The sequence below is a fragment of the Aureobasidium melanogenum genome (assembly GCF_000721775.1).
Source record: "Aureobasidium melanogenum CBS 110374 unplaced genomic scaffold scaffold_2, whole genome shotgun sequence".
Classification (NCBI taxonomy): Eukaryota; Fungi; Ascomycota; class Dothideomycetes; order Dothideales; family Saccotheciaceae; genus Aureobasidium; species Aureobasidium melanogenum.
In genome coordinates, this window is record NW_024470054.1 from 1661966 (window position 1) to 1682176 (window position 20211).

A 20211-nucleotide genomic window follows, 5' to 3' on the forward strand; every position below is an offset into this window, starting at 1 on the left:
CGCAGCGAAGCAGTGTAACTGGTTTGGTCTGATGCTTCACTAGATTCAGAGGAAGCTCGAATTTTCTAGTAACATTTCTACAGCTAATGCTGGATGGATATCATCTTGCCCTGGGGTATTTTCCTCTTCTGATCTCCTCTTGCAAGCTCTCACTCTGGCTCGGAAGCGGGGCCCTCCTCCTGTTCTGTCCTTGTAGATCTTGAGGTGCATTACCTGGCGGGAACCCTGGGAAGCCTGGCGGAGGTATAGGAGGCGCTCCGGCAAAGCCTGGGAAAGGCATCGGGGGTGGTGGAAGGCCTTGTCCGCCAGGGAATCCAGGCGGTGGTGGTGGTGGAAATCCTTGTTGAGCACCTGGTGGAGGCATAGGAGGAAGTTGCCCGCCAAACATTTGCTTGAGTTTTTCCATGTCCATGTTTCCAGGAAGGGGTGGTGGCGGTGCGCCGCCATGCGGCAAGGAGAATGGCAAGCCTTGTCCCCCGAGCATTGGTGGGCCACCTGGGAAAGGTAGTCCATTACTAGCCATACCAGGCATGGGCAGCGGCTGAGCACCTCCAGTGCTGGTTCCATCTGGGAATGCTGGTCTGGGCGCAGAGATGCCAGGAAGACCCGCAAGGCCAGGTAGCATGTTTTGACGAGCGGGCATCTGTTGATCAACAAGACCATCCGCCTCATCCTCAAGTTCTTCCTCCTCGTCTCTAGCTGTCCGATCTGTTGTACGTTTCCATGTTCCTTGAGCTTCTGCTGCTGTCTGTCCGATGTGCCATCGGTCGTCCTTGTACGTGTTGTCACCAGGTCTCGGCCTTGACCAAAACCTCGTTGCTCTGTCGTTTGACCCGGAAGCCAGGATGTGACCGAGAGGATGCCAGTCGAGACTCCAGATGGCAAAGTCGTGAGCATATGTGACACGATGGGCAGGGTATATGGTTTGAGCAGGAGCGTCTGAGTTCTCCGGCGCGTCGTAAGGTGATAATGTGGGTGCTGAACCAGCTGGAAGGTTCTGCTCGTCCAACAGATAGTGATGCATTGCGCCGTCGGCACCTCCAGTTGTCAGGAAGTTAGAGTGGATTGGGTGCCAAGCAAGCGTGCTGATGTCTTTTTCGTGACCGCGGAGTAAGAAGACGTCTCTCATCATTCGTATGTCGAAAACTCTTGCAGTCGAATCACGCGCACAAGAAGCCAGTAGCACACCATTTGTCGGTTCAAAAAGCGTCTTGCTTACGGTGTTCTTATGGCCATGAAGAGTGGTAAGACATCGTCCGTTTCGAGGATCCCAGAGCTTGATTTGATGGTCTTTCGAGCCAGAAACCAAAAGCCCTTTGGTAGGATGCCAGTCGACGCATTTAGCGTCCCATTGATGACCTTCCAAAACCAGCTCCTCCACACCGCCAGCAAAATCGAAGATTTTGAGGTGGGCGTCATCTGCTGCTGTCACAAACTTGGTATCGGTGGGCGCAAATGCCAGATCTCGAACGGGGTCGTTGTGCGCTTGTAAAGACTTCACGTTATTGAAGTTTGGTTGCCAGTATTTGACGATGCCAGCTTGTTCAGCAGAGATGAGCCAGTCATTACTGTGCGAGTATGCCACTGCTCGCACTGCACTGTCGTGAGCCTAGACGTAGAAGTTAGCAACCTGTCGAAGGGATGGGATATCACAAATATTCGCACCTGCATGATTGTCTCGAAGTTGAATGCCGTGCCGTTCCACAAGGTGAATTCACCACTTGTTGAACCAGTGAGTAGACGTCTCCCTTCTGGCGTCCATTTGACCACGTTGACAGGATGGCGCATCTTGTTTAAGGACGAATGTAAATGTCTAGCGGGGACTGAATCTACTGCATTGCCTCTGCGGGCTGGTGGTAGGAGCATCTACGATTCGAGTCAACACACAGCTTTTCATTGCATCGTCTATCTGAACAGACGCCGAGCACAAACTCACGTCTATCACGTAGCTAGCACTGGGTCTCTCCATCTCGAATCCCATAGTTCCCTTGTACTGCGGCCTGCGATTGTGCACGAACTGTGCCATGTTCGCACTGTAGTCAGTGGCAGGGCCTAAGTTGAATGTCAGCCCTTTTTCCAGGTGTGTAACATTTCCAAGGGAAGCATTCGAAAGTCCAAAAGCACGTACGTCGAGATAGCCTGGTTCTCTTGATGAAGCCCTCATGGCCTGCGCCTTGATCACCCTGATCCATGATTGTCGCTTTGTGGGATGCAAATAGGTCGAAATGAATGTGTTAGTGTACAACAGCGCTTTGCTCAGCTACGCGTTGCGCAAGGCTTGAGCTCAGAGGACACGATCTATCCGAACCGTCCTAGTCGTTATGGGCTCGAATCTCGGTGACAACAACGCTGCAGAAGCTCCAGCTGATAGTAAATGGTCAGAAACAATTATTGATGGTCATGGCAGGACCATTCCTTTGACCACAATGACTAGCGGCGTAGGAGACGTGAAGTTGTCGCGAGATCGGGAAAGTCGAGATGACAAGCTGGCCAACAATTGCGCCTGGAGGTGTTCCTGCGTCACTAGCGCGCTTGGCTTCGTAGGGCTGGTTTGCTGGGGCACCCGCAGCGTCAACCGCATGGAAGCTGCTCCTTCTCGACGCGTTGAAGATGCGATTTGTTTGCTGTCATCCTTCAAGACCGTCATGTTGAATGCTCTGCCGCTGAAACTCCTCTTTGCTGCTTGGCTCTCAGCAACCTGATTATTTGATGCTGCGTTGATTCTGCATCTTACAAATTCACATTCAGACTCCCTCTTCTACTTGTGCAAATAGCTTTAAAGCTCCGGAAACATGACGTCCCTCGTTGATACAGCCATCACCACCAGTCATGAAGTCCCAACGGATCGTTCTGGAAAACTTGTCATGCAACAGGACACCATTGATAATAAGAAAGCAGAGAAACTCGGAGTCCAGCCCCCCAAGAAATATAGACACACCTTTGCCGTCCATTCTGCTACTAGACACTCATGTTTGAGCCAGGACTCTGCTGCGCAGACCAGTTTTACTGGATTCAGAAACTTGGGTGCGCTGGTCATCAGTCAGTGTTCAGCCAGTCAATCGTCGTCCAAGCTAATGCTAACTGATATTTTTAGTTGTATCTAATTTGCGATTGATGATTGAAAACTTCAAAAAGGTAGCTTGATTCGAAAGCATGCGTGACTTATTGTCCTTGACTAATTTTTTTAGTACGGTGTCTTGATCTGCATCAGTTGCCATGACTATCGCCGCCAGGACGTCATTTATGGTAGTATTCTCTACTTCCTGGTCCCTTGCCATCTGTTTGTCGCCTACATCATTGAGCTTGTTGCTGCTCAGCAGGCCAAGGGTGCTCTTGCCAGAGCCAAAAAGATGGATGTTGATGCAGCGGCCAACTTGGATCAACGAAGACAGGAACTACGAGCTTTTCGCACAGCATGGCACCTGATTGCCTTCGCACATGGCGTCAATGCTACCCTTAACCTGGCCCTCGCAACATATGTCGTCTACTACCATATCCACCATCCTGGTATCGGCACGTTGTGTGAGCTACACGCTGTGATTGTATGGCTCAAGACGTGCTCATATGCTTTCACCAATCGTGATTTACGACACGCCTTGCTATATCCTTATGCAAGCGAAGTCCCCAAGCTTTACAGCTCTTGCCCATACCCGCAGAACATCACACTCAGCAACCTAACCTACTTTTGGTGGGCTCCGACATTGATCTACCAGCCGGTATATCCTAGAACAGAGAAGATCCGCTGGCCTTTCGTCTTCAAGCGTTGTGTCGAAGTCATTGGACTCAGTATCGTCATCTGGATCGCAAGTGCCCAATACGCAGCTCCACTTCTGAGAAACTCCTTGGGAACTATATCTTCGCTGGATCTACCATCTATCGCTGAGCGTCTGATGAAGCTCTCAACCATCTCGCTCTTCTGCTGGCTAGCTGGGTTCTACGCCCTCTTCCAATCGTTCCTTAATGCCCTTGCAGAAGTGATGCGGTTTGGCGACAGGGAGTTTTACGGGGATTGGTGGAATAGCAGTGGTGTGAGGGGATATTGGTCTAGCTGGAACAAACCAGTCTTCCAATTCATGAAGCGACATATTTATTCGCCAATGGTTGGACGAGGTGTGCCGCCACCCGTTGCTCAGATCATGACTTTTCTCTTCTCCGGTGTGCTTCATGAGCTGCTGGTCGGTGTTCCCACTCACAACATCCTTGGTTAGTCTATCGTAGGCCCCTCACATTAATCCGCGACACTAATTAAAAGCAGGGGTGGCTTTTGCTGGTATGATATTCCAGTTGCCCTTGATCTTTCTGACGGACCCGTTGGCTAGAATGAAAGGAGGCAATGGAAAACTACTGGGCAATCTTATCTTCTGGGTTTCATTCTGTCTTGTTGGCCAACCACTAGCTGCACTCATGTACTTCTTTGCCTGGCAAGCCAAGTACGGTAGCGCCAGCAAGCCGCAACTTTGGAATATAGGATAGAGGCAGCTAGCCATTCATTGAGTCGGGATCCAGCTTGATCTCACAAACTCATCCCGCCATCATAATATTCTCGTCCAAACGCACAATCGAGTTTCCTTCTCTTACGTTCATCGAAAGCTCGTTATTCCCGCCTCTCGAGACCATGCTCGATAAGCTGCAAGAGAGCACAATACATTGCAAGAAAGTGTAGCTCCCACTGAAAGTCCATCGGTCGCCGGCTTTCCCTGGACACATGCACCAGAAGATGAGCTGTGACAATGCACAGTCGTGTCCACACATGAAGGTTCCTACCAAGAGCCCGTTGTCGAACCATTTCTCTCCGAAGACGATCAAAGAAATTAAGCTGCTGCGATTCACAATGTTCAACTCAAAAACCGGATCTCCATTGAGAGCCCATCGTTCAAGTACCCTCTCTGGATATCTTACGAAATTCTGGTGTAAGGAAATACAACACTTTGTGAAAACAGACTGGATTCAGTAAGTGCCTATCACCTTGCGACCTCCCACTGGCCATGCTCATGGAAAGACAAGCTATGCAAATACACAATGCGTTGCAAAAAAATGAGAATGTCTACACTGAGATCCTCTTATACTATTCACTTTCCTCCTCGACATTCACATCTGAAACATAACTGTGCTGCTCAACGACTCATACACCCGGAAGAAGAGAGTGACAGTACCTGCCTCGGGAGAATTGATACCTCCCGAGATCCAATTCACTCACTACTGCTTCTCTCACTCGGAGTGCCTTCCTGATTTGATCAGTCACACTCCGCTCATGGCTATAAAAGCTTTCTTCTTTTCTCAACCAAACCTCTTCCTCTACACACCACTCCACCACTTCTTCTTCCTTCCTCAACAACACTCTTCCTCTTCTGCACTGGTACATCACTCTTCAATCAAACTCATGCGACTACTTCTTTACCATCAGGAGTCTTCGTCATGGGTGCCCAAAGCAAGGTTATCGATGATGTGAAGGGTAAGTCGAAACTCCAACACCGGGATCTTGTTTGTTTACTGACTGTTCACAGGCAGTGTCATGGATATTGCACTCGGCTCTCTGCGCGCACGCAAGACTCCCATGCTCAAAGTCGAGGGTCTATCCTGGATTCTTGACAACAACCTACGCCCTGCTATCATTGTCGGCTATGGCACAGACGATCCAGAAAAGATGTCGAGTATTCATCACATCATCAAGTTCCACTTCCGCAAGCGCCCTATCTTCAACGTCGTTTCTGCCATGGAAGATTATGCTGTCAAACACACCCGTGTCGCTACACCCAGTGTCGTGATCTACGATGAAAAGATCCCTGCATCCACTATCTTGGCAGCCAGAAACTATCTCGAGGATCAGTACAAGAGTTTCGTGATCGACGTTGCCGAAGCGTTCCGTGGACGTGGATTCGAGGTTCCTATTGTCGACGAATTTGAATTGGAGCCTGTCAAGAAGAGCAAGAAGAAGGCCAACAAAGTCGTCAAGAAGACAAAGCCAGCTAAGCCTAGCCACAAGCGTGTGCGCTTCGTTATCGAGGAGGATGACGAGGATGGCCCTGTTCGTTGCTTGACGCCCACCAAGAAGGCAAGCGTTGAACCCGAGCGCGCCGACAGCATCATGTGCGAATCTGCCGGTTCCCCCAACTTCACTTACAAGGATACAGCCGACGGTCTTACACTTGTGGTTGACCCCGACACTCCAGTCAACTCTGTCGAGGTCTGTCACGGACTCGGCACTCCAGTCAGCAACGATGACGCCAGCTGCGTTCCTGAGTTCAAGTGGCCATTTGCTACTTGCACTGCTCAGGATGCTCTTTTTGAGCCTTGCTAAACGAGCTCGAAAAGGCACATTAGGGAGATGAAGAAGCTCTGAAAGATAGAGCAGGATGAGAAGCTTGATATTGCATTTGGATCTTGATTTCTTACTGCGTTCCAATTTTGAAAAGTTAATGAATTGACACAAGGGTCGAGCTCTGCAGACGTTTGCATTGAGCCATGACATTACATCCATTTCATACTGTACTCGTATATAATGCAACTAAGGAAACCGAAGGGGAAGTTACATCATTATTTCATGATCTCCAAATGATTTGATACAAATGACAGCGTGTTATGAAGTTGCACAGTAGTTTCTGAAACAAAACAGCTTTCATTGAGAGTGCTGCTCTGTATCATTTTGTCAGATTCTCCAAATGCTATCTCCATGAAGATATGCCGTGAAATAACACAACAGTTTCCAGAAACAAAGTAGCTTCCATTGAGAGTGCTGCTTTATGGGACGGCGGAATACCAACTCTCCCAGACGATGTGATACTTGTAAGAGCATGTTGGCAAAATGCACAGTCATTGCAGAGATGAAATAGCTTCCACTGAGAGTGCTCTCTTTGGAAAGTAGATGTGCTGACAAGATATTGTTGTATTACGTCTAGAAGAGAACACCCTTTGTACTTGGGATTTCGCCTTCACGGCCGACTACCGGTGTGCTAGCCATCCTAATCGCCACAGCAAGAGCCTTGAATGCACTCTCGGCCTTGTGGTGGTCGTTGTCACCTCTGATAACGTCGACGTGCATTGTAACGCCAGCACCCTGGGAGAAACTCTGCAGACAGTGGGGCAGCATCTCAGTGCTGAGGTCGCCAATTTTCTCGCGACGTAGCTTCAGGTCGCTGACGCAGAAGGGACGGTTGGATAGGTCGACGACTGCACGGGCGAGGGCTTCGTCGAGAGGAGCGTATGCGTAGCCGAAACGGGCGAGACCGGCGGTTGACTTGAGGGCGGACTTGTATGCCTGGCATTTTGTAAGTACAACGTACAATTCAGTCCTCGATCGTGGATTCAACAAACCTGGCCCATAGCAATGAAGACGTCCTCGGCAGTGTGGTGGTCATCAATGTGAAGGTCACCACGGCATCTAAGCTTCAAACTCCAACCAGAGTGCTTCGCAAGAGCGTGAATCATGTGGTCCAGGAAGCCAATGCCAGTGTCAATGTCGATAGTCTGTGATTTTGAAGCTTGGGCAGCGTGTGACTTGTCTGCGCCATTGTTCTCAGATTCGATCTGCTCCAATGAGCCACCGTCAAGGTTGAGAGCCAATTGGATCTTGGTCTCGTTGGTATCGCGGTTGATGACCGCACTGCGGACTTGCTTGTTGGCGGACATTGTTGATTTTTGTATGTATTATTGTTGGATTGTGACTGGGAATCGCTCAAACTGCGAAAGCGGAATGACGAACATGGAGATTTCCCAATTGCCGATGGTCAGCACGGAGATGGAAAGATTGATAAGATAACAAACTTTCTTGGCGGCAAACTTCTCCACTAGCCTTGCCAACTGCTATATCGCAACATTTCTGCACATCATAGAAACCACAGAACTAATCATGTCTACCAACGGAGATCACGAGATGGCTGATGCTGTCGTCGGCGCTGAAGTAGATGCTGCCGATATTGAAATCGCCGAGCCTCAGCGCATCAGAGTTGTAAGTATTTTATCTATGCTTTTTTCCATATAAATTCCTTTTTCTTCTGCGCGAACGATTCACAAAGAACACCTGCAACATGCTACCGACACGGAAACACGAGCAAATCTAACAGAAAATAGCTTCCTGGATCGACCGACACTGCTGCTTCATTCGAGTTCACCAAGGAAGACCACACTCTGGGAAATGCTTTGCGTTACATTATCATGAAGAAGTGAGAAGCTACTCGATCTTTTTCTCAAGTTACGTACTAATACAGATACAGCCCTGATGTTGAGTTCTGCGGTTACTCGATTCCCCATCCTTCAGAAGCAAAGATGAACTTGCGCATTCAAACTTGGGGTAAGGACGAATTTGATTATGATGGGACGTAGATTACTGACTAGTTTACAGATGAGGTGAACGTTTACGATGTCCTGGAAAAGGGTCTCAATGATCTGATGGACCTCTGTGATGTGGTGGTCGACAAGTTCACTGTATCAAGAGATGCATTCAATGCCAGCAAGGCAGCATAATAATCTGGTCGGGAAGCATGCATGTCACGGGCGTTTTTTTGAGCATATGGAGAAAATGGGGTTGCGGTTTGAAATGGTATCATTACGGGAAGGGTGGGAAATATCAAAAGGCGCATCATGATTGTTTTGTTCTCTAGTTGCGTCCCTGGAGATAGCAGCGTCAATACAAGGATCTGACATATAATCTGACTGCAAAACAAGGCGGATCGTACCTCGAGGAAACCTTGGATGAAGTTCTTGGGCAATGCGGCCTTGGGGTCCTCCTCGGCGCGGAAGTACTTGAGGACGTGGGTGAGTTGCTTCCAGAAGTTGAGGGTTTCCTGAGTAGACAAATGGTCAACTTTGAGCCTGTCGGCATCAATGGGTGGCAACGCACCTGGTATTCCTGGTGGGAGTTGAAGAGGAGGACATCGACAGTCTTCAATTGCTGGACGTAACGGTGTCTCTCGAACTCCTGTCTCATCTTTGTGCGGATGGCCGAGACGGGCATGTTGAGCGAGTACATCTGTTGGATCTCGGGAGCCTGGGAGGAATCAGAGGATTGATCGGACGGCGAATTGTCTTGTAGGGAGGCATCATACGGCGCGGATCCACTCGCGGTAGGACTTGAGGACTCTCTTCTGGGCATCGTTCCAGTTGACGGCTGTAGGAGGAGGAGTCAGCGTGAGGGCGCAAGGGCCGAGGTGGGGATGCGTGGCGTACACGAGCGCGTCCTTTGAGCAAGGTAGGTAGGGTTGATCATTGTGAGTGGTGGGGCGAGAGGACAAGAGTTCAATGGCGGACTCGACAGCTTCTACAGACTGAGCGAGGCCATACCAGCCCGCCGCGAGACGCTGCCGGAGCGGAGGTCAGCAAGCCTTGGCACCACCCTGGCGCGTCACTGATCACCTTCTTTCTCTTTTTGGCCATCCTGTCGCATTCGCCTTGCAATCCTCACTCACGTCTTCGGTCACCTCACCGTCAATTTCCTTGTCGCCTTGACCGCAGTTGCCTCGAATCGTAAATCAAAATGCCTCCGATTCGCAGCTCCAAAAACCGCAAGCCGCCGCCCGACGGCTTCGAAGACATCGAAGACACTCTGCTCGAATTCTCCAACAAGCTCAAGGATGCCGAAAATGCCTCGCACGAAGGAAAGAAGAAGCACGAAATGGTCTGGCCCGTCTTCCAAATCACCCACCAGCGTACGTGAGCCATACACCCTTTAGGTCCGTCTCTAGTTTCTTGGCCCTTTGCTCGAGACAGAGGCTGGCGCATTTCCCATACCATGCACTATAAGTGCTGACTTTGTTTGCCAGGTTCAAAGTACATCTATGATCTTTACTACGAGAAAGAAGCCATCTCCAAGCAGCTGTACGAGTGGCTGTTGAAGAACAACTATGCCGACAAGAACTTGATCGCAAAGTGGAAGAAGCAAGGTTACGAAAAGGTTTGTCGCATTCTTCGCTCATTTTAATTTCAGCTGCTGACTACCCTTTCCTAGCTATGTTGTCTCCGTTGCATTCAGACAAAGGAAACCAACTTCAACAGCACCTGCATTTGTCGCGTGCCTCGCAAGCAGCTCAAGGAGGACCAAGTCATCCAGTGCGTCAACTGCGGATGCCGAGGATGTGGAAGCAGCGACTAAACGACACGGCTTTCGCATCGTCGCCAGCTTCGATGCATCATGCGCAACGTACAATCGTCTCAACAAGAGCCCAAGCTCCGGCCTCCAGCATCGCACTCCCGGCCGAGAAGCAGCGACGGCCAATGGATAGTAGACATATCACCATATCACCACCGACCACATCACATATTGGCCCTCCAAGAAGGATCACGGTGGATTTCTGATGCATAAGAGACACGTCAGGCCACTACAGACAAATAGCTCTCAGATCACTAGGGCTAAGGCATCACTAATGAGAAATGAAGTTTCCAATGTTCTAATCTAATTCTAGCTCTTGTCGCTCAGGCAGTGGGCATTCTTGGACCAAATCTCCTGTCAAATACGTGTGGTGGACGACATCCATTTAGTATGGTCACCCCCACTGCTTGATCTAGCCTTCCAGCTTGCTCATCTCGGACATGGTTTCGCGAATCTTCTTCTGTACTGCTTCTGGTGCTGGTGGATATGGCTGGCGAGGTCTCAATTTGGCTTCTGCATCTTGTATGCCAGCCTTGGGTGCCGAAAAAATGCTGGCCGCATACTTTGTGCTTGCAATGCCTGCCTTGCAAGGTTCCTCTGCCAGACTGGCCACTCTGTGCAATTTCAAGGCCTCCTCATGTTGTCCCTCCGTCCAGAGCTTGTAGATGCGACTAATTGTCTTGGGAAATACGTTCGCGAATGCCGCAATACATCCCGCGCTTCCAACACTCAATCCGCCAATAAGGAAATCGGACTGTCCACCGTACACGCTGAATCGAGAAGCGGGAAGTTGTGCGGCTAGTCTTGTGATCTTTCCCACGCTACCGCAGGTCAGCTTCACGCCAACGATGTTCGGATGCGCATTCGCCAGTTCCGTGATCAGGGACGACGAAAGATCCACGCCGTTGCAGACTCCTGGGAAGTTGTAGAGCACGATTGGCAGAGCCGAAGCTTTTGCGACTTGAGCGTAAAAGTTGCGAACGACAGTCTCCGTGGTCGCAGGACCGAAGTATCCAGGTGGCAGGACGAGGACGTAGTCAGCTCCTGCCTGAGCTGCATCCTCTATGTATTCCAGCACCTGTTTTGTCGAGTGACCACCCACTCCTGCCATGATGGCATATTCGGGACCGACAGCCTCGCGCGCACATTTCAGTAGCGAAGCACGCTCAGTTCGTGTGAGAAGGAAGGTTTCGGCATTTGTGCCTAAGATAACAAGCCCTGTAAGGCCAGATTTCGATAGGTAGTTGTAGTATGCCTTCTGGGAACTAAGATCGAGATCGTCTGTTGTTGGGTCGAAGAAAGTGATGGCTGGTGCCCAAACTCCTGGCGGGGGAACTTTAGACATTTCTTCGAATCTGCGTATGGCTTGGGCTTCACTATTGAGAGAAATACTCGAGAAGAGCTGGTGTTGACATCGCTCTATAAAAACTACCCCGCTCGCCCTTGGCCTATGCCGCCCTGCGGGTCTGATGAGGAAGGCATTCACCCGGGGCGGCCAGATAGACGGCTATCATCGGCTTCGGTCCTTGAAGATCACATCCATGGTGTAGTACATTGTCAAACAGAAATACGAGGACATCACCATTCTCTACATATCCGTTATCAGTTTATCTAGAATGTGGCTATGTTCGAAGTATACCACACGTGCCAAGGCTGATAGCGGGTATTGATTGATGTTTCGTATTCAACCGCTGCAGCCTTCATCCTGCCAGGCACCAGTTCACATAACTTGAACGAAACGTATATCAAGATTGACAAGACTCAGAAGTTCTGAAAAAAACTCCTCAAGATGGAAAGCTTGCGGAAAGCTGGTACATATATCAATTTTGATGCCATGGTGTATACCATCTAACTTGACCAGGACCGAACGAGCGTCGATGTATCGTCCGTCAAGCATTAGGCTACTACCGCACTTTGGTTGTGGGAGGAGTCTACACTCTTGAAAACTTGTCAAGCGACTCTTCGTTGCAGAACACCTTGATCAAAGCCTTGAAACACTGTATCGCTGTGCACCCAATTCTGTCTGCCTGTATCATTGGACAGGAAACAGAGGCCCCAGAATTCGCCAGACCGCCTGTCTTGGATCTGAATAACCACATCAACATATTGGATACGCCAAACCTTTCTGATGAGAAGAGCTTGATCAAGATTACTCTGGCCCAAACCAACGATCATATATTCACCCGCTGTGACCAAACTCCTCCATGGCGCATCACTGTGCTGCCACTGCCAACTGCAGAACAACAGGGGCCAAGTAGATACCTCATATTGTTCGGCTACTACCACTCCCACGGCGATGGCAAGTCAGGATTGGCTTTCCACAAGACTCTTCTCTCTGGACTGAAGCAAGCTCAAAGTGCTGATTGCGCCTACAACGATGATCCCAAATTTACGAGTCCGAGTAGCCCTCTGCTGCCTACACTTGAATTGGCAGGACGACTGTCAATTTCCTGGAGCTATTTGCTATCACCACTGCTGGGAGCATACCTACCATCTTTTATTGCAAATCCACTCGGCATCCGCGCCTCAGCCACACCAGAAGCAGACGATCAATGGGCAGGCACCAAGACATTCTTCGACCCCGAAAACTACCAGACCTGTCTCGAAGTCATCTCTATCAAACACAATCACGTTCAAAACATTCTCCAAGAATGTCGAAAACACAATGTCAAGTTTACCGGTCTTCTTCATCAAGTCATCGTGCAAGCTTTGAGCAAAGAGTTGCCTGCTGAAAAGGCAGGGTGTTTTGTTTCCCAGACTGCTGCTGATTTGCGTTCAAATCTTGATGGGATTAGTGATGATGATATGGCGCTATGTCCAACGGCATACTATGAGCTATTCAAAAGGACATCAGATGAAAATCTAATCTCTGATGCTTCCTGGACCGCTGCACGCATCACAACACAAAACCTAGCCAAATGCGCCGGGACCCTCAACGACCAGCCAGTCGGCCTACTATCCTATCTTCGCAACATGTATCCCTGGACGAAGGGCCAAGTCGGCAAACGCAGAGAATGTTCCTACGAACTCAGTAACATCATGTCCTTCAACCCTGGCCCCTTTGAACCAGAAAAAGCCTGGAACATCGAGTCTATGATCTTCTCTCAACCAGCTAATGTAGCTTCTGGATGTTTGAACTTCAATGTTGTGTCTAGATATCAGGGCGATCTTACCATAGTTATTTCGTGGCAGGCGGGTGCTTTGGATATGCAGGATGAGCAGGCTTTCATTGAGAAAGTGGGCCAACGTATTGCTACTTCTCTGGAATCGTTCGACACGATGTAGCTTTGTTGTTGCGATAGTTAAAAATATTCAGTGAGCTCTTGCTATTCACCAAATACAAGCTATACAGCCATTGAAATTTATCGCGTGAAGTGGAGTTGTACGTTTCAAAAAGCCTTCCATTGAGAGCAGGTAAAGCATCATGAAAAGAGGCGACGACCAGAGATCGGGACCAAAGCTGGCAGCAAGACAGTAGCATGACTATGGGTACACTGTTTCCAGATGGAGAGCGCACAGCAAAACACCGTACCAACAACTTCCGTGTTCATTAAAATACTTGATACATGACGCTAGGGTATAATTGATTCTTTGGTGCGAATCCGTAATAGCAACCTGTCCTCCAGACCTGCTTCTTCAACCACTTTTTAGAAAGCCATCTTGTTCTCGAAATGGCTAGTCACCTCATCAACGACATCACCCTTCTTTGCACCTGCTGGTAGTTTGATTCCCTTCTCCTGGCACCAAGCCTTGAGATTGGCGACAGTGAATTTGTTGATCTTGTTAGTCTCGAAGGCCTTGCGCATCTCTTCGTCGCTGATGCTATCGCTTGATTTAGAGACTGCAGTCGTTTTGGTTCTTTTGGTGCTTTCACCGGCCGCTGCTGAGCCACGCTTAGTCGCACCTGTAGCAGTGTGACGACCAGCATTGGCTCTTTTCCAAACCTCGTATTGTTCTTCGAGCTCAGATCCCCATTCAATGACATACTGGCCTGCCCGTTTGTCGATCTGGCGGTAACGCGGCAATGTCTTGTCCTCGGGCTTTTCTGGTAAGTCTTCTTCCAAGGCCAGAGCTTGCAATATCCGGTAGAACCACTGTAGAGATGGGTTAGGGTACTTCTTGGGTTCATATACAGCCTTTGGTAATTGCAGCTGCTGGATCACAATTCTCATCTTGTCAACCAATTCATCAGGTGCCTGAACCACTGATGTGTCGGGTATCTGACGAACGTCGTCTGCGAAAGGGAGCACGTGAATCCACAGACCTGGCGGCATGACCTGTAATCCATCGTCATCTAGCCTCTCTGCTCCTGGAATGACAGAAGCAAGTGTAGGTGTCGCGTTACGGCGAGGGATGTACCACGCGAGACCCATCTTTTGGTCTTTGAGAAGCTTCTGCTGTAGAGCGGAGAAGACTCTTGTGCTGCCGATGATATCTTCCTCTGATGGATAGATGAAAGTAGATGGACGATGATTTGCCCAGATAGGTAGCATACTCAGGGGCTTGAAGCCGATGATGCGAAGTATGGGATCGCCGAAGTTCTTGATCTCTGAAATCTCCTCGGGTGTGAAAGAAACAGTCTCGCCTCCAAACTTGTATGCCTTTCGGATCTCAACTTTTTCGACCGATCTTGCTGTGTCCTCTGCTTGGAGGGTGGAAGAGCCGACAGCGAGCTGAGGCCTTTCTCCGCCCATGTAAACATAGCTGCTTCTGGCGGGCTCCTGACGTTTGATGATTATGTAACCTTTGATTGAGATTTTGAGACCCGGACCAATCTCAAAGGGCATGTTCGAGAACAAGGCACGTCGAGGAGCGGACCTAGAGTTTATGTTTGACAAAAGTGATTGTAGTAGGGTGAGACCGTCGCCACTGGCAGAAGCTCTAGAAGCCTTGGTGACAGGCGCAGGAGCATCTGGATCTGATGGGATGGCGCTGTAGATAATGTCCTATCTTGTATGAGCTAGGACTTGGCAGAACAGCCAGAGAGGAACTTACATTGTAGAAGATGGAGCGGTCAAAGACGTGTTCCGGACTCGAGATGGGGAACAGTTCAATAACGACACCCAGGTCGTACAAATCCTTCGCTCTGACAGCCGCAGCAGACCTCAAGGCTTTGTCGTCATTGTGAGGGGCGTCGTTGTCGGTGACCAGGAACAAACGCCTCGACGAGAAGTTGGGAGCTTTTGTGGTGAAGATTTGATTTGCGCAAAACAAGACATTGGCCATGGAAACGGGCTCTTTGGAAGGCTGAAGAAGTTCTTTGGCCTGGTCTTCGTCGTTGACAAGATCACGCAGACGTTTGATGTCTCTGGCTCCAGGAACGTCCAGGTCTGTCAGGAGATAGCAGTGGGGATATGAGAGGCCCTTGGAGGAAGCGGTTTCATCCTGGAAACGAGACTTTTCAGTGCCAAAGAGAAGGATTCCCATCATGTCGTTAGGATTGGAGATGATGCGTTGCTGCATCAGAGAATAAGCACATTTGAGAGCAGCAATTGTGGGAGTATCGCGATCGGCCTTTTTCGAATCCAGCTGAGGCGGCTTGGTGAGCATAGTCGAGCTAACGTCAATTGCAAATAGAACAGCATCTTTGATGGTTTTGTAGCCCTGTAGATATCAGTAGCTGTCTGTTTACATAGACGAGAATTAAGTTTAGTACCGTCTCATCAATATCTTCTTCATCCTCTTCGTCCTCTTGACCGCGATTGTGGTTTGAATAGTCAGCCATGATGGCGAGAATCGGCTGACCGAAAAGAAAAGCTTATGAGAAGAGATGGAAAAAGGCAATGGATGTTGATATTGAGCAGTGAAATCAAGGTGGGAGGCAGCACTGTGCGGGGTTACCGGAGTTAGTTTAGGAAAGCGCGTTGCGCGACACTGGCGACATGTGACATGGTCTAGCACTTTCATCTTGCACTTTCTGTCTGCCTCGGATTGACATTTCTGTGTCGGCCACAAGTGAGGTCTCATGGATACCTTCACCTTTGCCAGTGCCTCGGAGGTCAAGACCAGTGTCAGCGTCAAGGTGTGGTATCGCTATACAGCTGCTCTTCACAACAGCCAACCAGACCACTAACACCCTTGTAGAGGCCGTCTCGAGGGCCATGAGAAAGCTTTACCGTACTCGACTCTGCTCCGCCAGCCTGAGTTGCGCCATCGGGGCTCTAATCTGAGGTTCGCCATCCCAAACTGTCCCTAGATAATTCCCAAGCTGAAGCCCGCCTACTATAGTCCGACATCCGAGCTCTATGTTACCGCCCAAGTTTTCGCCGACAGCAAGCCTTTGACTGTACACGCTCAAACTCCATACAAGACCTTCAAGAACGCTCGTGCTTGGAACGAGTGGCTACGCCTCCCCATCGACTACGCCCTCCTCCCGCTCAATGCTCAGCTCGCAATCACTGTCTGGGACTTGTCACCTGCTGGCAATCATGGCGCAAGAGGTCATCACATCCCCTTTGGAGGGACAACCATACCCCTCTTCGACGACGACGGCACCTTGAGGAAAGGTAGGCAGAAGTGCCGCCTTTGGAGACACAAGCAGGCCGATGCTTTTTCCGACTCGACTACTCCATGGGCTCCGTCTACCAAGCGTCGCCGCCGCAGCCATGAGAACCTTCAGCTCTTCGCCGACGACAAGCACAGCCAAAGGGCTGCTGAGCTGGAACGATTGCAAGGACTCTTGAAAAAGCACGAGATGGGCGAACTGTCTGAGCACAAATGGTTGGACCAGATGGTCTTTCGTCAGATCGAGCGAATGGAGAGAGCCAACATCCGTGACGACTCCAAGATACACGCTCAGCCAGCCCATCAAATCGGCGCCAATGGCCATACAGAAGACGACTCTGCAATTTTCTACCTCTATATTGAGTTTCCACGATTTGACCACCCCGTTGTGTTTACCGACCACGAATATCCTCCTCCTCCAGTCTCAAGTGCTCGTGTGCGCACCGCTCCAGGATCCGACGTTCGTTTGAAGCCTCCTCCCGAGATTCACGTTGGTCCTGGCATCGACTCAAAAAATCCAGGTTATGGCGACGCGTACGCTCCCCATCTAATACGCATTTACGATCCTGAAGTCGGCTTTTATGATAATCCTGCTGAGATCAAGCACCGCAGCTTGGTGCGGAATCAACGCATTGGTATGCTCGATCGGCACCTCAAGCCCAACCCGAAGACCAGAGATCAACTCAATCACATACTGTCGTACGGTCCTACTACGGATCTGAGCGCTGAAGAAAGAGACAAAGTCTTCAAGTTCAGGCACTATCTTACCCGTGACAAACGTGCTCTCACCAAGCTGATCAAATCAACCTCCTGGAATGACGCGAACGAGGTGCGTCAAGTCATCCAACTGCTCCCTAAGTGGGAAGAGATTGATATTGACGACGCCCTCGAATTACTCGGTCCATCATTCGACAACAAAGAAGTTCGCGCATACGCTGTCGATCGCTTGCGAAAGGCAGGAGATGAAGAGCTGCTCTTGTATCTCCTACAACTGGTTCAGGCCTTGAAATTCGAGCCAGAGGTGAAATCGAACGCGAATTTCGATCAGTACGACTCATCTCTAGCCAGCTTCCTGGTTGCTCGCTCCGCCGCCAATATCTTCCTCGGTAACTACTTGCATTGGTACCTCATGGTCGAATTGGACGAAAGCTCGAACGATGCACAAGCAGCCACTTTCAAAAAGCTCTATGCTCGTGTTTCTTATGATTTCATGCAAGAGCTTGAGAAAACGCCTGAAGGCCAAGCGCGTCGCAAGACTCTGCTTCGCCAAGGTGAATTCATTACTGTCTTGTCTCAACTTTGCGAAGATGCGCGGAACAAAAATGTCGATCGTTTGCGCAAAGTCGAGAAGCTCAAGAAAGCTCTGATGGACCCCAAGAACGACCTTGTCAAGATCGAACCACCTCTTCCTTTACCCCTCGACCCCAACGTGGAGATTGTGGGCGCGGTACCTGACAATGTGAACGTCTTCAAATCAACATTGTCCCCGCTATTGCTCCATTTCAGAACGACTAAAGGAGATATCTATCCTTTCATCTTCAAAGTTGGCGACAACTTGCGTCAAGATCAACTCGTCATCCAAATCATCACCTTGATGGACCAACTACTATTGAAAGAGAACCTGAACCTCCAATTGTCACCATACCGCATCCTGGCGACTGGCGCGCTTGCTGGTGCCGTTCAATTCGTTTCGTCCAGCCCGCTCTCCACAATCTTGGGCAATGCTAAATACAACAACTCTATCCTTGGCTACCTTCGCGAGCATAATCCGGATGGTGCAGCTCCTATGGGCGTCCGCAAAGAAGTTATGGATACTTATGTCAAGTCATTGGCTGGCTACTGCGTTATTACGTACTTGTTGGGTGTGGGTGACCGTCACATGGACAACTTGCTTCTTGCTCCAGATGGTCACTTCTTCCACGCCGACTTTGGCTACATTCTAGGTCGCGATCCTAAACCTTTGGCGCCTAGCATGAGGCTCAGTGTCGAGATGATCGACGGTCTAGGCGGTAGTCCTGACCGAAATCCGAGCAATCCTGACAGTAGGTTCGGCGAATTCAAGCAGTACTGCTTCACTGCCTTTACCACGCTACGTCGCTCGTCAAACCTCATACTTAACCTCTTTGCACTCATGCAGGATGCCAATATCCCTGATATCAAGCTCGCTGGTGACCAAGCCGTCAAGAAGGTCGAAGAGAGGTTCTGTTTGCAACTCAGTGAAGAAGAAGCCATCACCTTCTTTGACAATCTCATCAGCAGATCGTTTGAGGCGTGGGGTCCGGTTCTCATTGATGGTATCCATGACTTTATGCAACGTATAAAGGCATAAGCACCTGCTTTGTTTGCTTAGGGTAGTGGACATGATGATGACATGATTGATGACTCTTGAACGCGTAAAGCATTCTGTGTAAAACAAAGTTTTGATAACTTGGCCTTTTCTTCTTCTTCTTCTTTTGTGTTGTGCACCCTTCAACATGCAACGTGAATGTACTAGTCCTTTTCTGACCTGTTTGATCTATGACAAAAACAAATATTAAAACATTGTACCTCCCAGTTTCGGAAAAAGCGGTCTACGTCCTTGCCGTGCATCGGGTTCCTGCATCTGATAGTGTGCCCGACTTCCCGTTTGCTTACCCTTTCATCAAAGCTTTGACATCTCATGCTCTTACCCAAATTGGCAAAATAGACAATACCTATCGAAAAATGATGGAGAGGAATGATGGAGGTATGGACAGAAAGCAGGGCAAGCATGAAGCAAATGTGATGAAAATTTCTTCTGGGATCTGTCTCTTGCTACTGTAGTTTACATGTCTGCTGCGCCTTGTTTGCTCTCTTTTGTTGAATTGTTAGACAGATCCTTTTTTGCTTCCTTCTTGGTATGTTTGTAGTCGTATTCCATGGGGCTTCGTTTGATTGTTGCTGCGTTGCTTGATTGACTTTGTTGTGAGACGCGGACGGATGCGCTTCATCGGAGCGCTTTCAAGCAGTACGCGACCAGCTATTGTACCGCTTAAGCGAGGGTGAGGTCCATGGCGAAGACATTAGGGTCCTCTGCAATGTTGAGAACGGCGCCGTGCTCTGCACCAATCTGAGAAAGGGTAAGCAATAGCCCTTCGGAATTGGGTATAGGAAGAAGACTTGACTGACCGAAGCGGGAGTGTCGCTGGGGAAGACGGTCTCTCCATTGAAAGTCAGACGCTGAGCAGAAGCGTCAATGTCCCAACGTTTCGCATAGAGATCGATGAACTTCTTGAAAGGCATGGTCTGGGTCATCTTGCAGTGCATTTCGCGGGAGATGTCATCCTGTCCGAGATATTTGACGATCAAAACGAACGGCTTTTCAGGGGCTCCAGACTTGACATTGACGCCGTCCATCTCGACCCAGTCATCATCGACATCGATGGGGCCGGTAAATTCTGGATTCTGGACGCATGTGAGGACGACATTGGCTCCCATTCCAAGCTAGAAACTGTCTTTAGCGAGTTTGCCTGCGAAGAGAGTCTCGAACCAGATGTTTACCTTCTCAGGAGTGTCTGTTTCGCGGACACGAGTCTTGCTTTGGTCACCCAGGCAGAGTTTCTCGTGATAGAAGGCCACGGCAACCTTGGCTTCATGGAATTCAGCCC

The 20211-nt window shown here is 49.6% G+C and overlaps 11 protein-coding genes across 11 annotated transcripts; 6 read left to right on the top strand and 5 right to left on the bottom strand.

Annotated features, from left to right (window-relative positions):
- Positions 1 to 100: 100 nt before the first annotated feature.
- M437DRAFT_39503 (WD40 repeat-like protein) lies at positions 101 to 2192 on the bottom strand (the record flags this gene model as incomplete). The annotated part of the gene is made up of 4 exons (XM_041020023.1): positions 101 to 1609; positions 1666 to 1866; positions 1937 to 2052; positions 2129 to 2192. The coding sequence occupies 4 exons, from the start codon at positions 2190 to 2192 to the stop codon at positions 101 to 103; spliced, it is 1890 nt and encodes a 629-aa protein (XP_040883886.1).
- A 600-nt stretch (positions 2193 to 2792) lies between these two features.
- On the top strand, positions 2793 to 4473 carry M437DRAFT_38843 (diacylglycerol acyltransferase DGAT2; the record flags this gene model as incomplete). Its single annotated transcript, XM_041019904.1, has 4 exons — positions 2793 to 3039; positions 3095 to 3135; positions 3189 to 4203; positions 4253 to 4473. The coding sequence occupies 4 exons, from the start codon at positions 2793 to 2795 to the stop codon at positions 4471 to 4473; spliced, it is 1524 nt and encodes a 507-aa protein (XP_040883887.1).
- A 942-nt stretch (positions 4474 to 5415) lies between these two features.
- On the top strand, positions 5416 to 6298 carry M437DRAFT_81340 (uncharacterized protein; the record flags this gene model as incomplete). Its single annotated transcript, XM_041027539.1, has 2 exons — positions 5416 to 5452; positions 5505 to 6298. The coding sequence occupies 2 exons, from the start codon at positions 5416 to 5418 to the stop codon at positions 6296 to 6298; spliced, it is 831 nt and encodes a 276-aa protein (XP_040883888.1).
- Positions 6299 to 6892: 594 nt separating this feature from the next.
- M437DRAFT_40001 (IGPD-domain-containing protein) lies at positions 6893 to 7626 on the bottom strand (the record flags this gene model as incomplete). The annotated part of the gene is made up of 2 exons (XM_041020116.1): positions 6893 to 7255; positions 7312 to 7626. The coding sequence occupies 2 exons, from the start codon at positions 7624 to 7626 to the stop codon at positions 6893 to 6895; spliced, it is 678 nt and encodes a 225-aa protein (XP_040883889.1).
- Positions 7627 to 8088: 462 nt separating this feature from the next.
- On the top strand, positions 8089 to 8460 carry M437DRAFT_39995 (RBP11-like subunits of RNA polymerase; the record flags this gene model as incomplete). The annotated part of the gene is made up of 3 exons (XM_041020114.1): positions 8089 to 8159; positions 8211 to 8287; positions 8339 to 8460. Coding segments are annotated over 3 exons (270 nt in total), but the record flags the coding sequence as incomplete, so codon positions are not given.
- A 203-nt stretch (positions 8461 to 8663) lies between these two features.
- M437DRAFT_34288 (NADH dehydrogenase, alpha subcomplex, subunit 6) lies at positions 8664 to 9202 on the bottom strand (the record flags this gene model as incomplete). Its single annotated transcript, XM_041019274.1, has 4 exons — positions 8664 to 8780; positions 8837 to 8983; positions 9042 to 9103; positions 9163 to 9202. Coding segments are annotated over 4 exons (366 nt in total), but the record flags the coding sequence as incomplete, so codon positions are not given.
- Positions 9203 to 9469: 267 nt separating this feature from the next.
- M437DRAFT_38834 (G10 protein) lies at positions 9470 to 10084 on the top strand (the record flags this gene model as incomplete). Its single annotated transcript, XM_041019903.1, has 3 exons — positions 9470 to 9641; positions 9756 to 9886; positions 9941 to 10084. The coding sequence occupies 3 exons, from the start codon at positions 9470 to 9472 to the stop codon at positions 10082 to 10084; spliced, it is 447 nt and encodes a 148-aa protein (XP_040883892.1).
- A 409-nt stretch (positions 10085 to 10493) lies between these two features.
- On the bottom strand, positions 10494 to 11426 carry M437DRAFT_38918 (aldolase; the record flags this gene model as incomplete). The annotated part of the gene is made up of 1 exon (XM_041019915.1): positions 10494 to 11426. One exon carries the CDS (start codon positions 11424 to 11426, stop codon positions 10494 to 10496), a length of 933 nt encoding a protein of 310 aa, XP_040883893.1.
- Positions 11427 to 11870: 444 nt separating this feature from the next.
- On the top strand, positions 11871 to 13366 carry M437DRAFT_81347 (uncharacterized protein; the record flags this gene model as incomplete). Its single annotated transcript, XM_041027540.1, has 2 exons — positions 11871 to 11892; positions 11943 to 13366. 2 exons carry the CDS (start codon positions 11871 to 11873, stop codon positions 13364 to 13366), a joined length of 1446 nt encoding a protein of 481 aa, XP_040883894.1.
- A 362-nt stretch (positions 13367 to 13728) lies between these two features.
- M437DRAFT_63039 (Ku70/Ku80 beta-barrel domain-containing protein) lies at positions 13729 to 15806 on the bottom strand (the record flags this gene model as incomplete). The annotated part of the gene is made up of 3 exons (XM_041024185.1): positions 13729 to 15027; positions 15077 to 15685; positions 15738 to 15806. 3 exons carry the CDS (start codon positions 15804 to 15806, stop codon positions 13729 to 13731), a joined length of 1977 nt encoding a protein of 658 aa, XP_040883895.1.
- A 240-nt stretch (positions 15807 to 16046) lies between these two features.
- Positions 16047 to 18914, top strand: M437DRAFT_72394 (putative phosphoinositide 3-kinase; the record flags this gene model as incomplete). Its single annotated transcript, XM_041025851.1, has 3 exons — positions 16047 to 16105; positions 16166 to 16252; positions 16310 to 18914. The coding sequence occupies 3 exons, from the start codon at positions 16047 to 16049 to the stop codon at positions 18912 to 18914; spliced, it is 2751 nt and encodes a 916-aa protein (XP_040883896.1).
- Positions 18915 to 20211: the final 1297 nt, after the last annotated feature.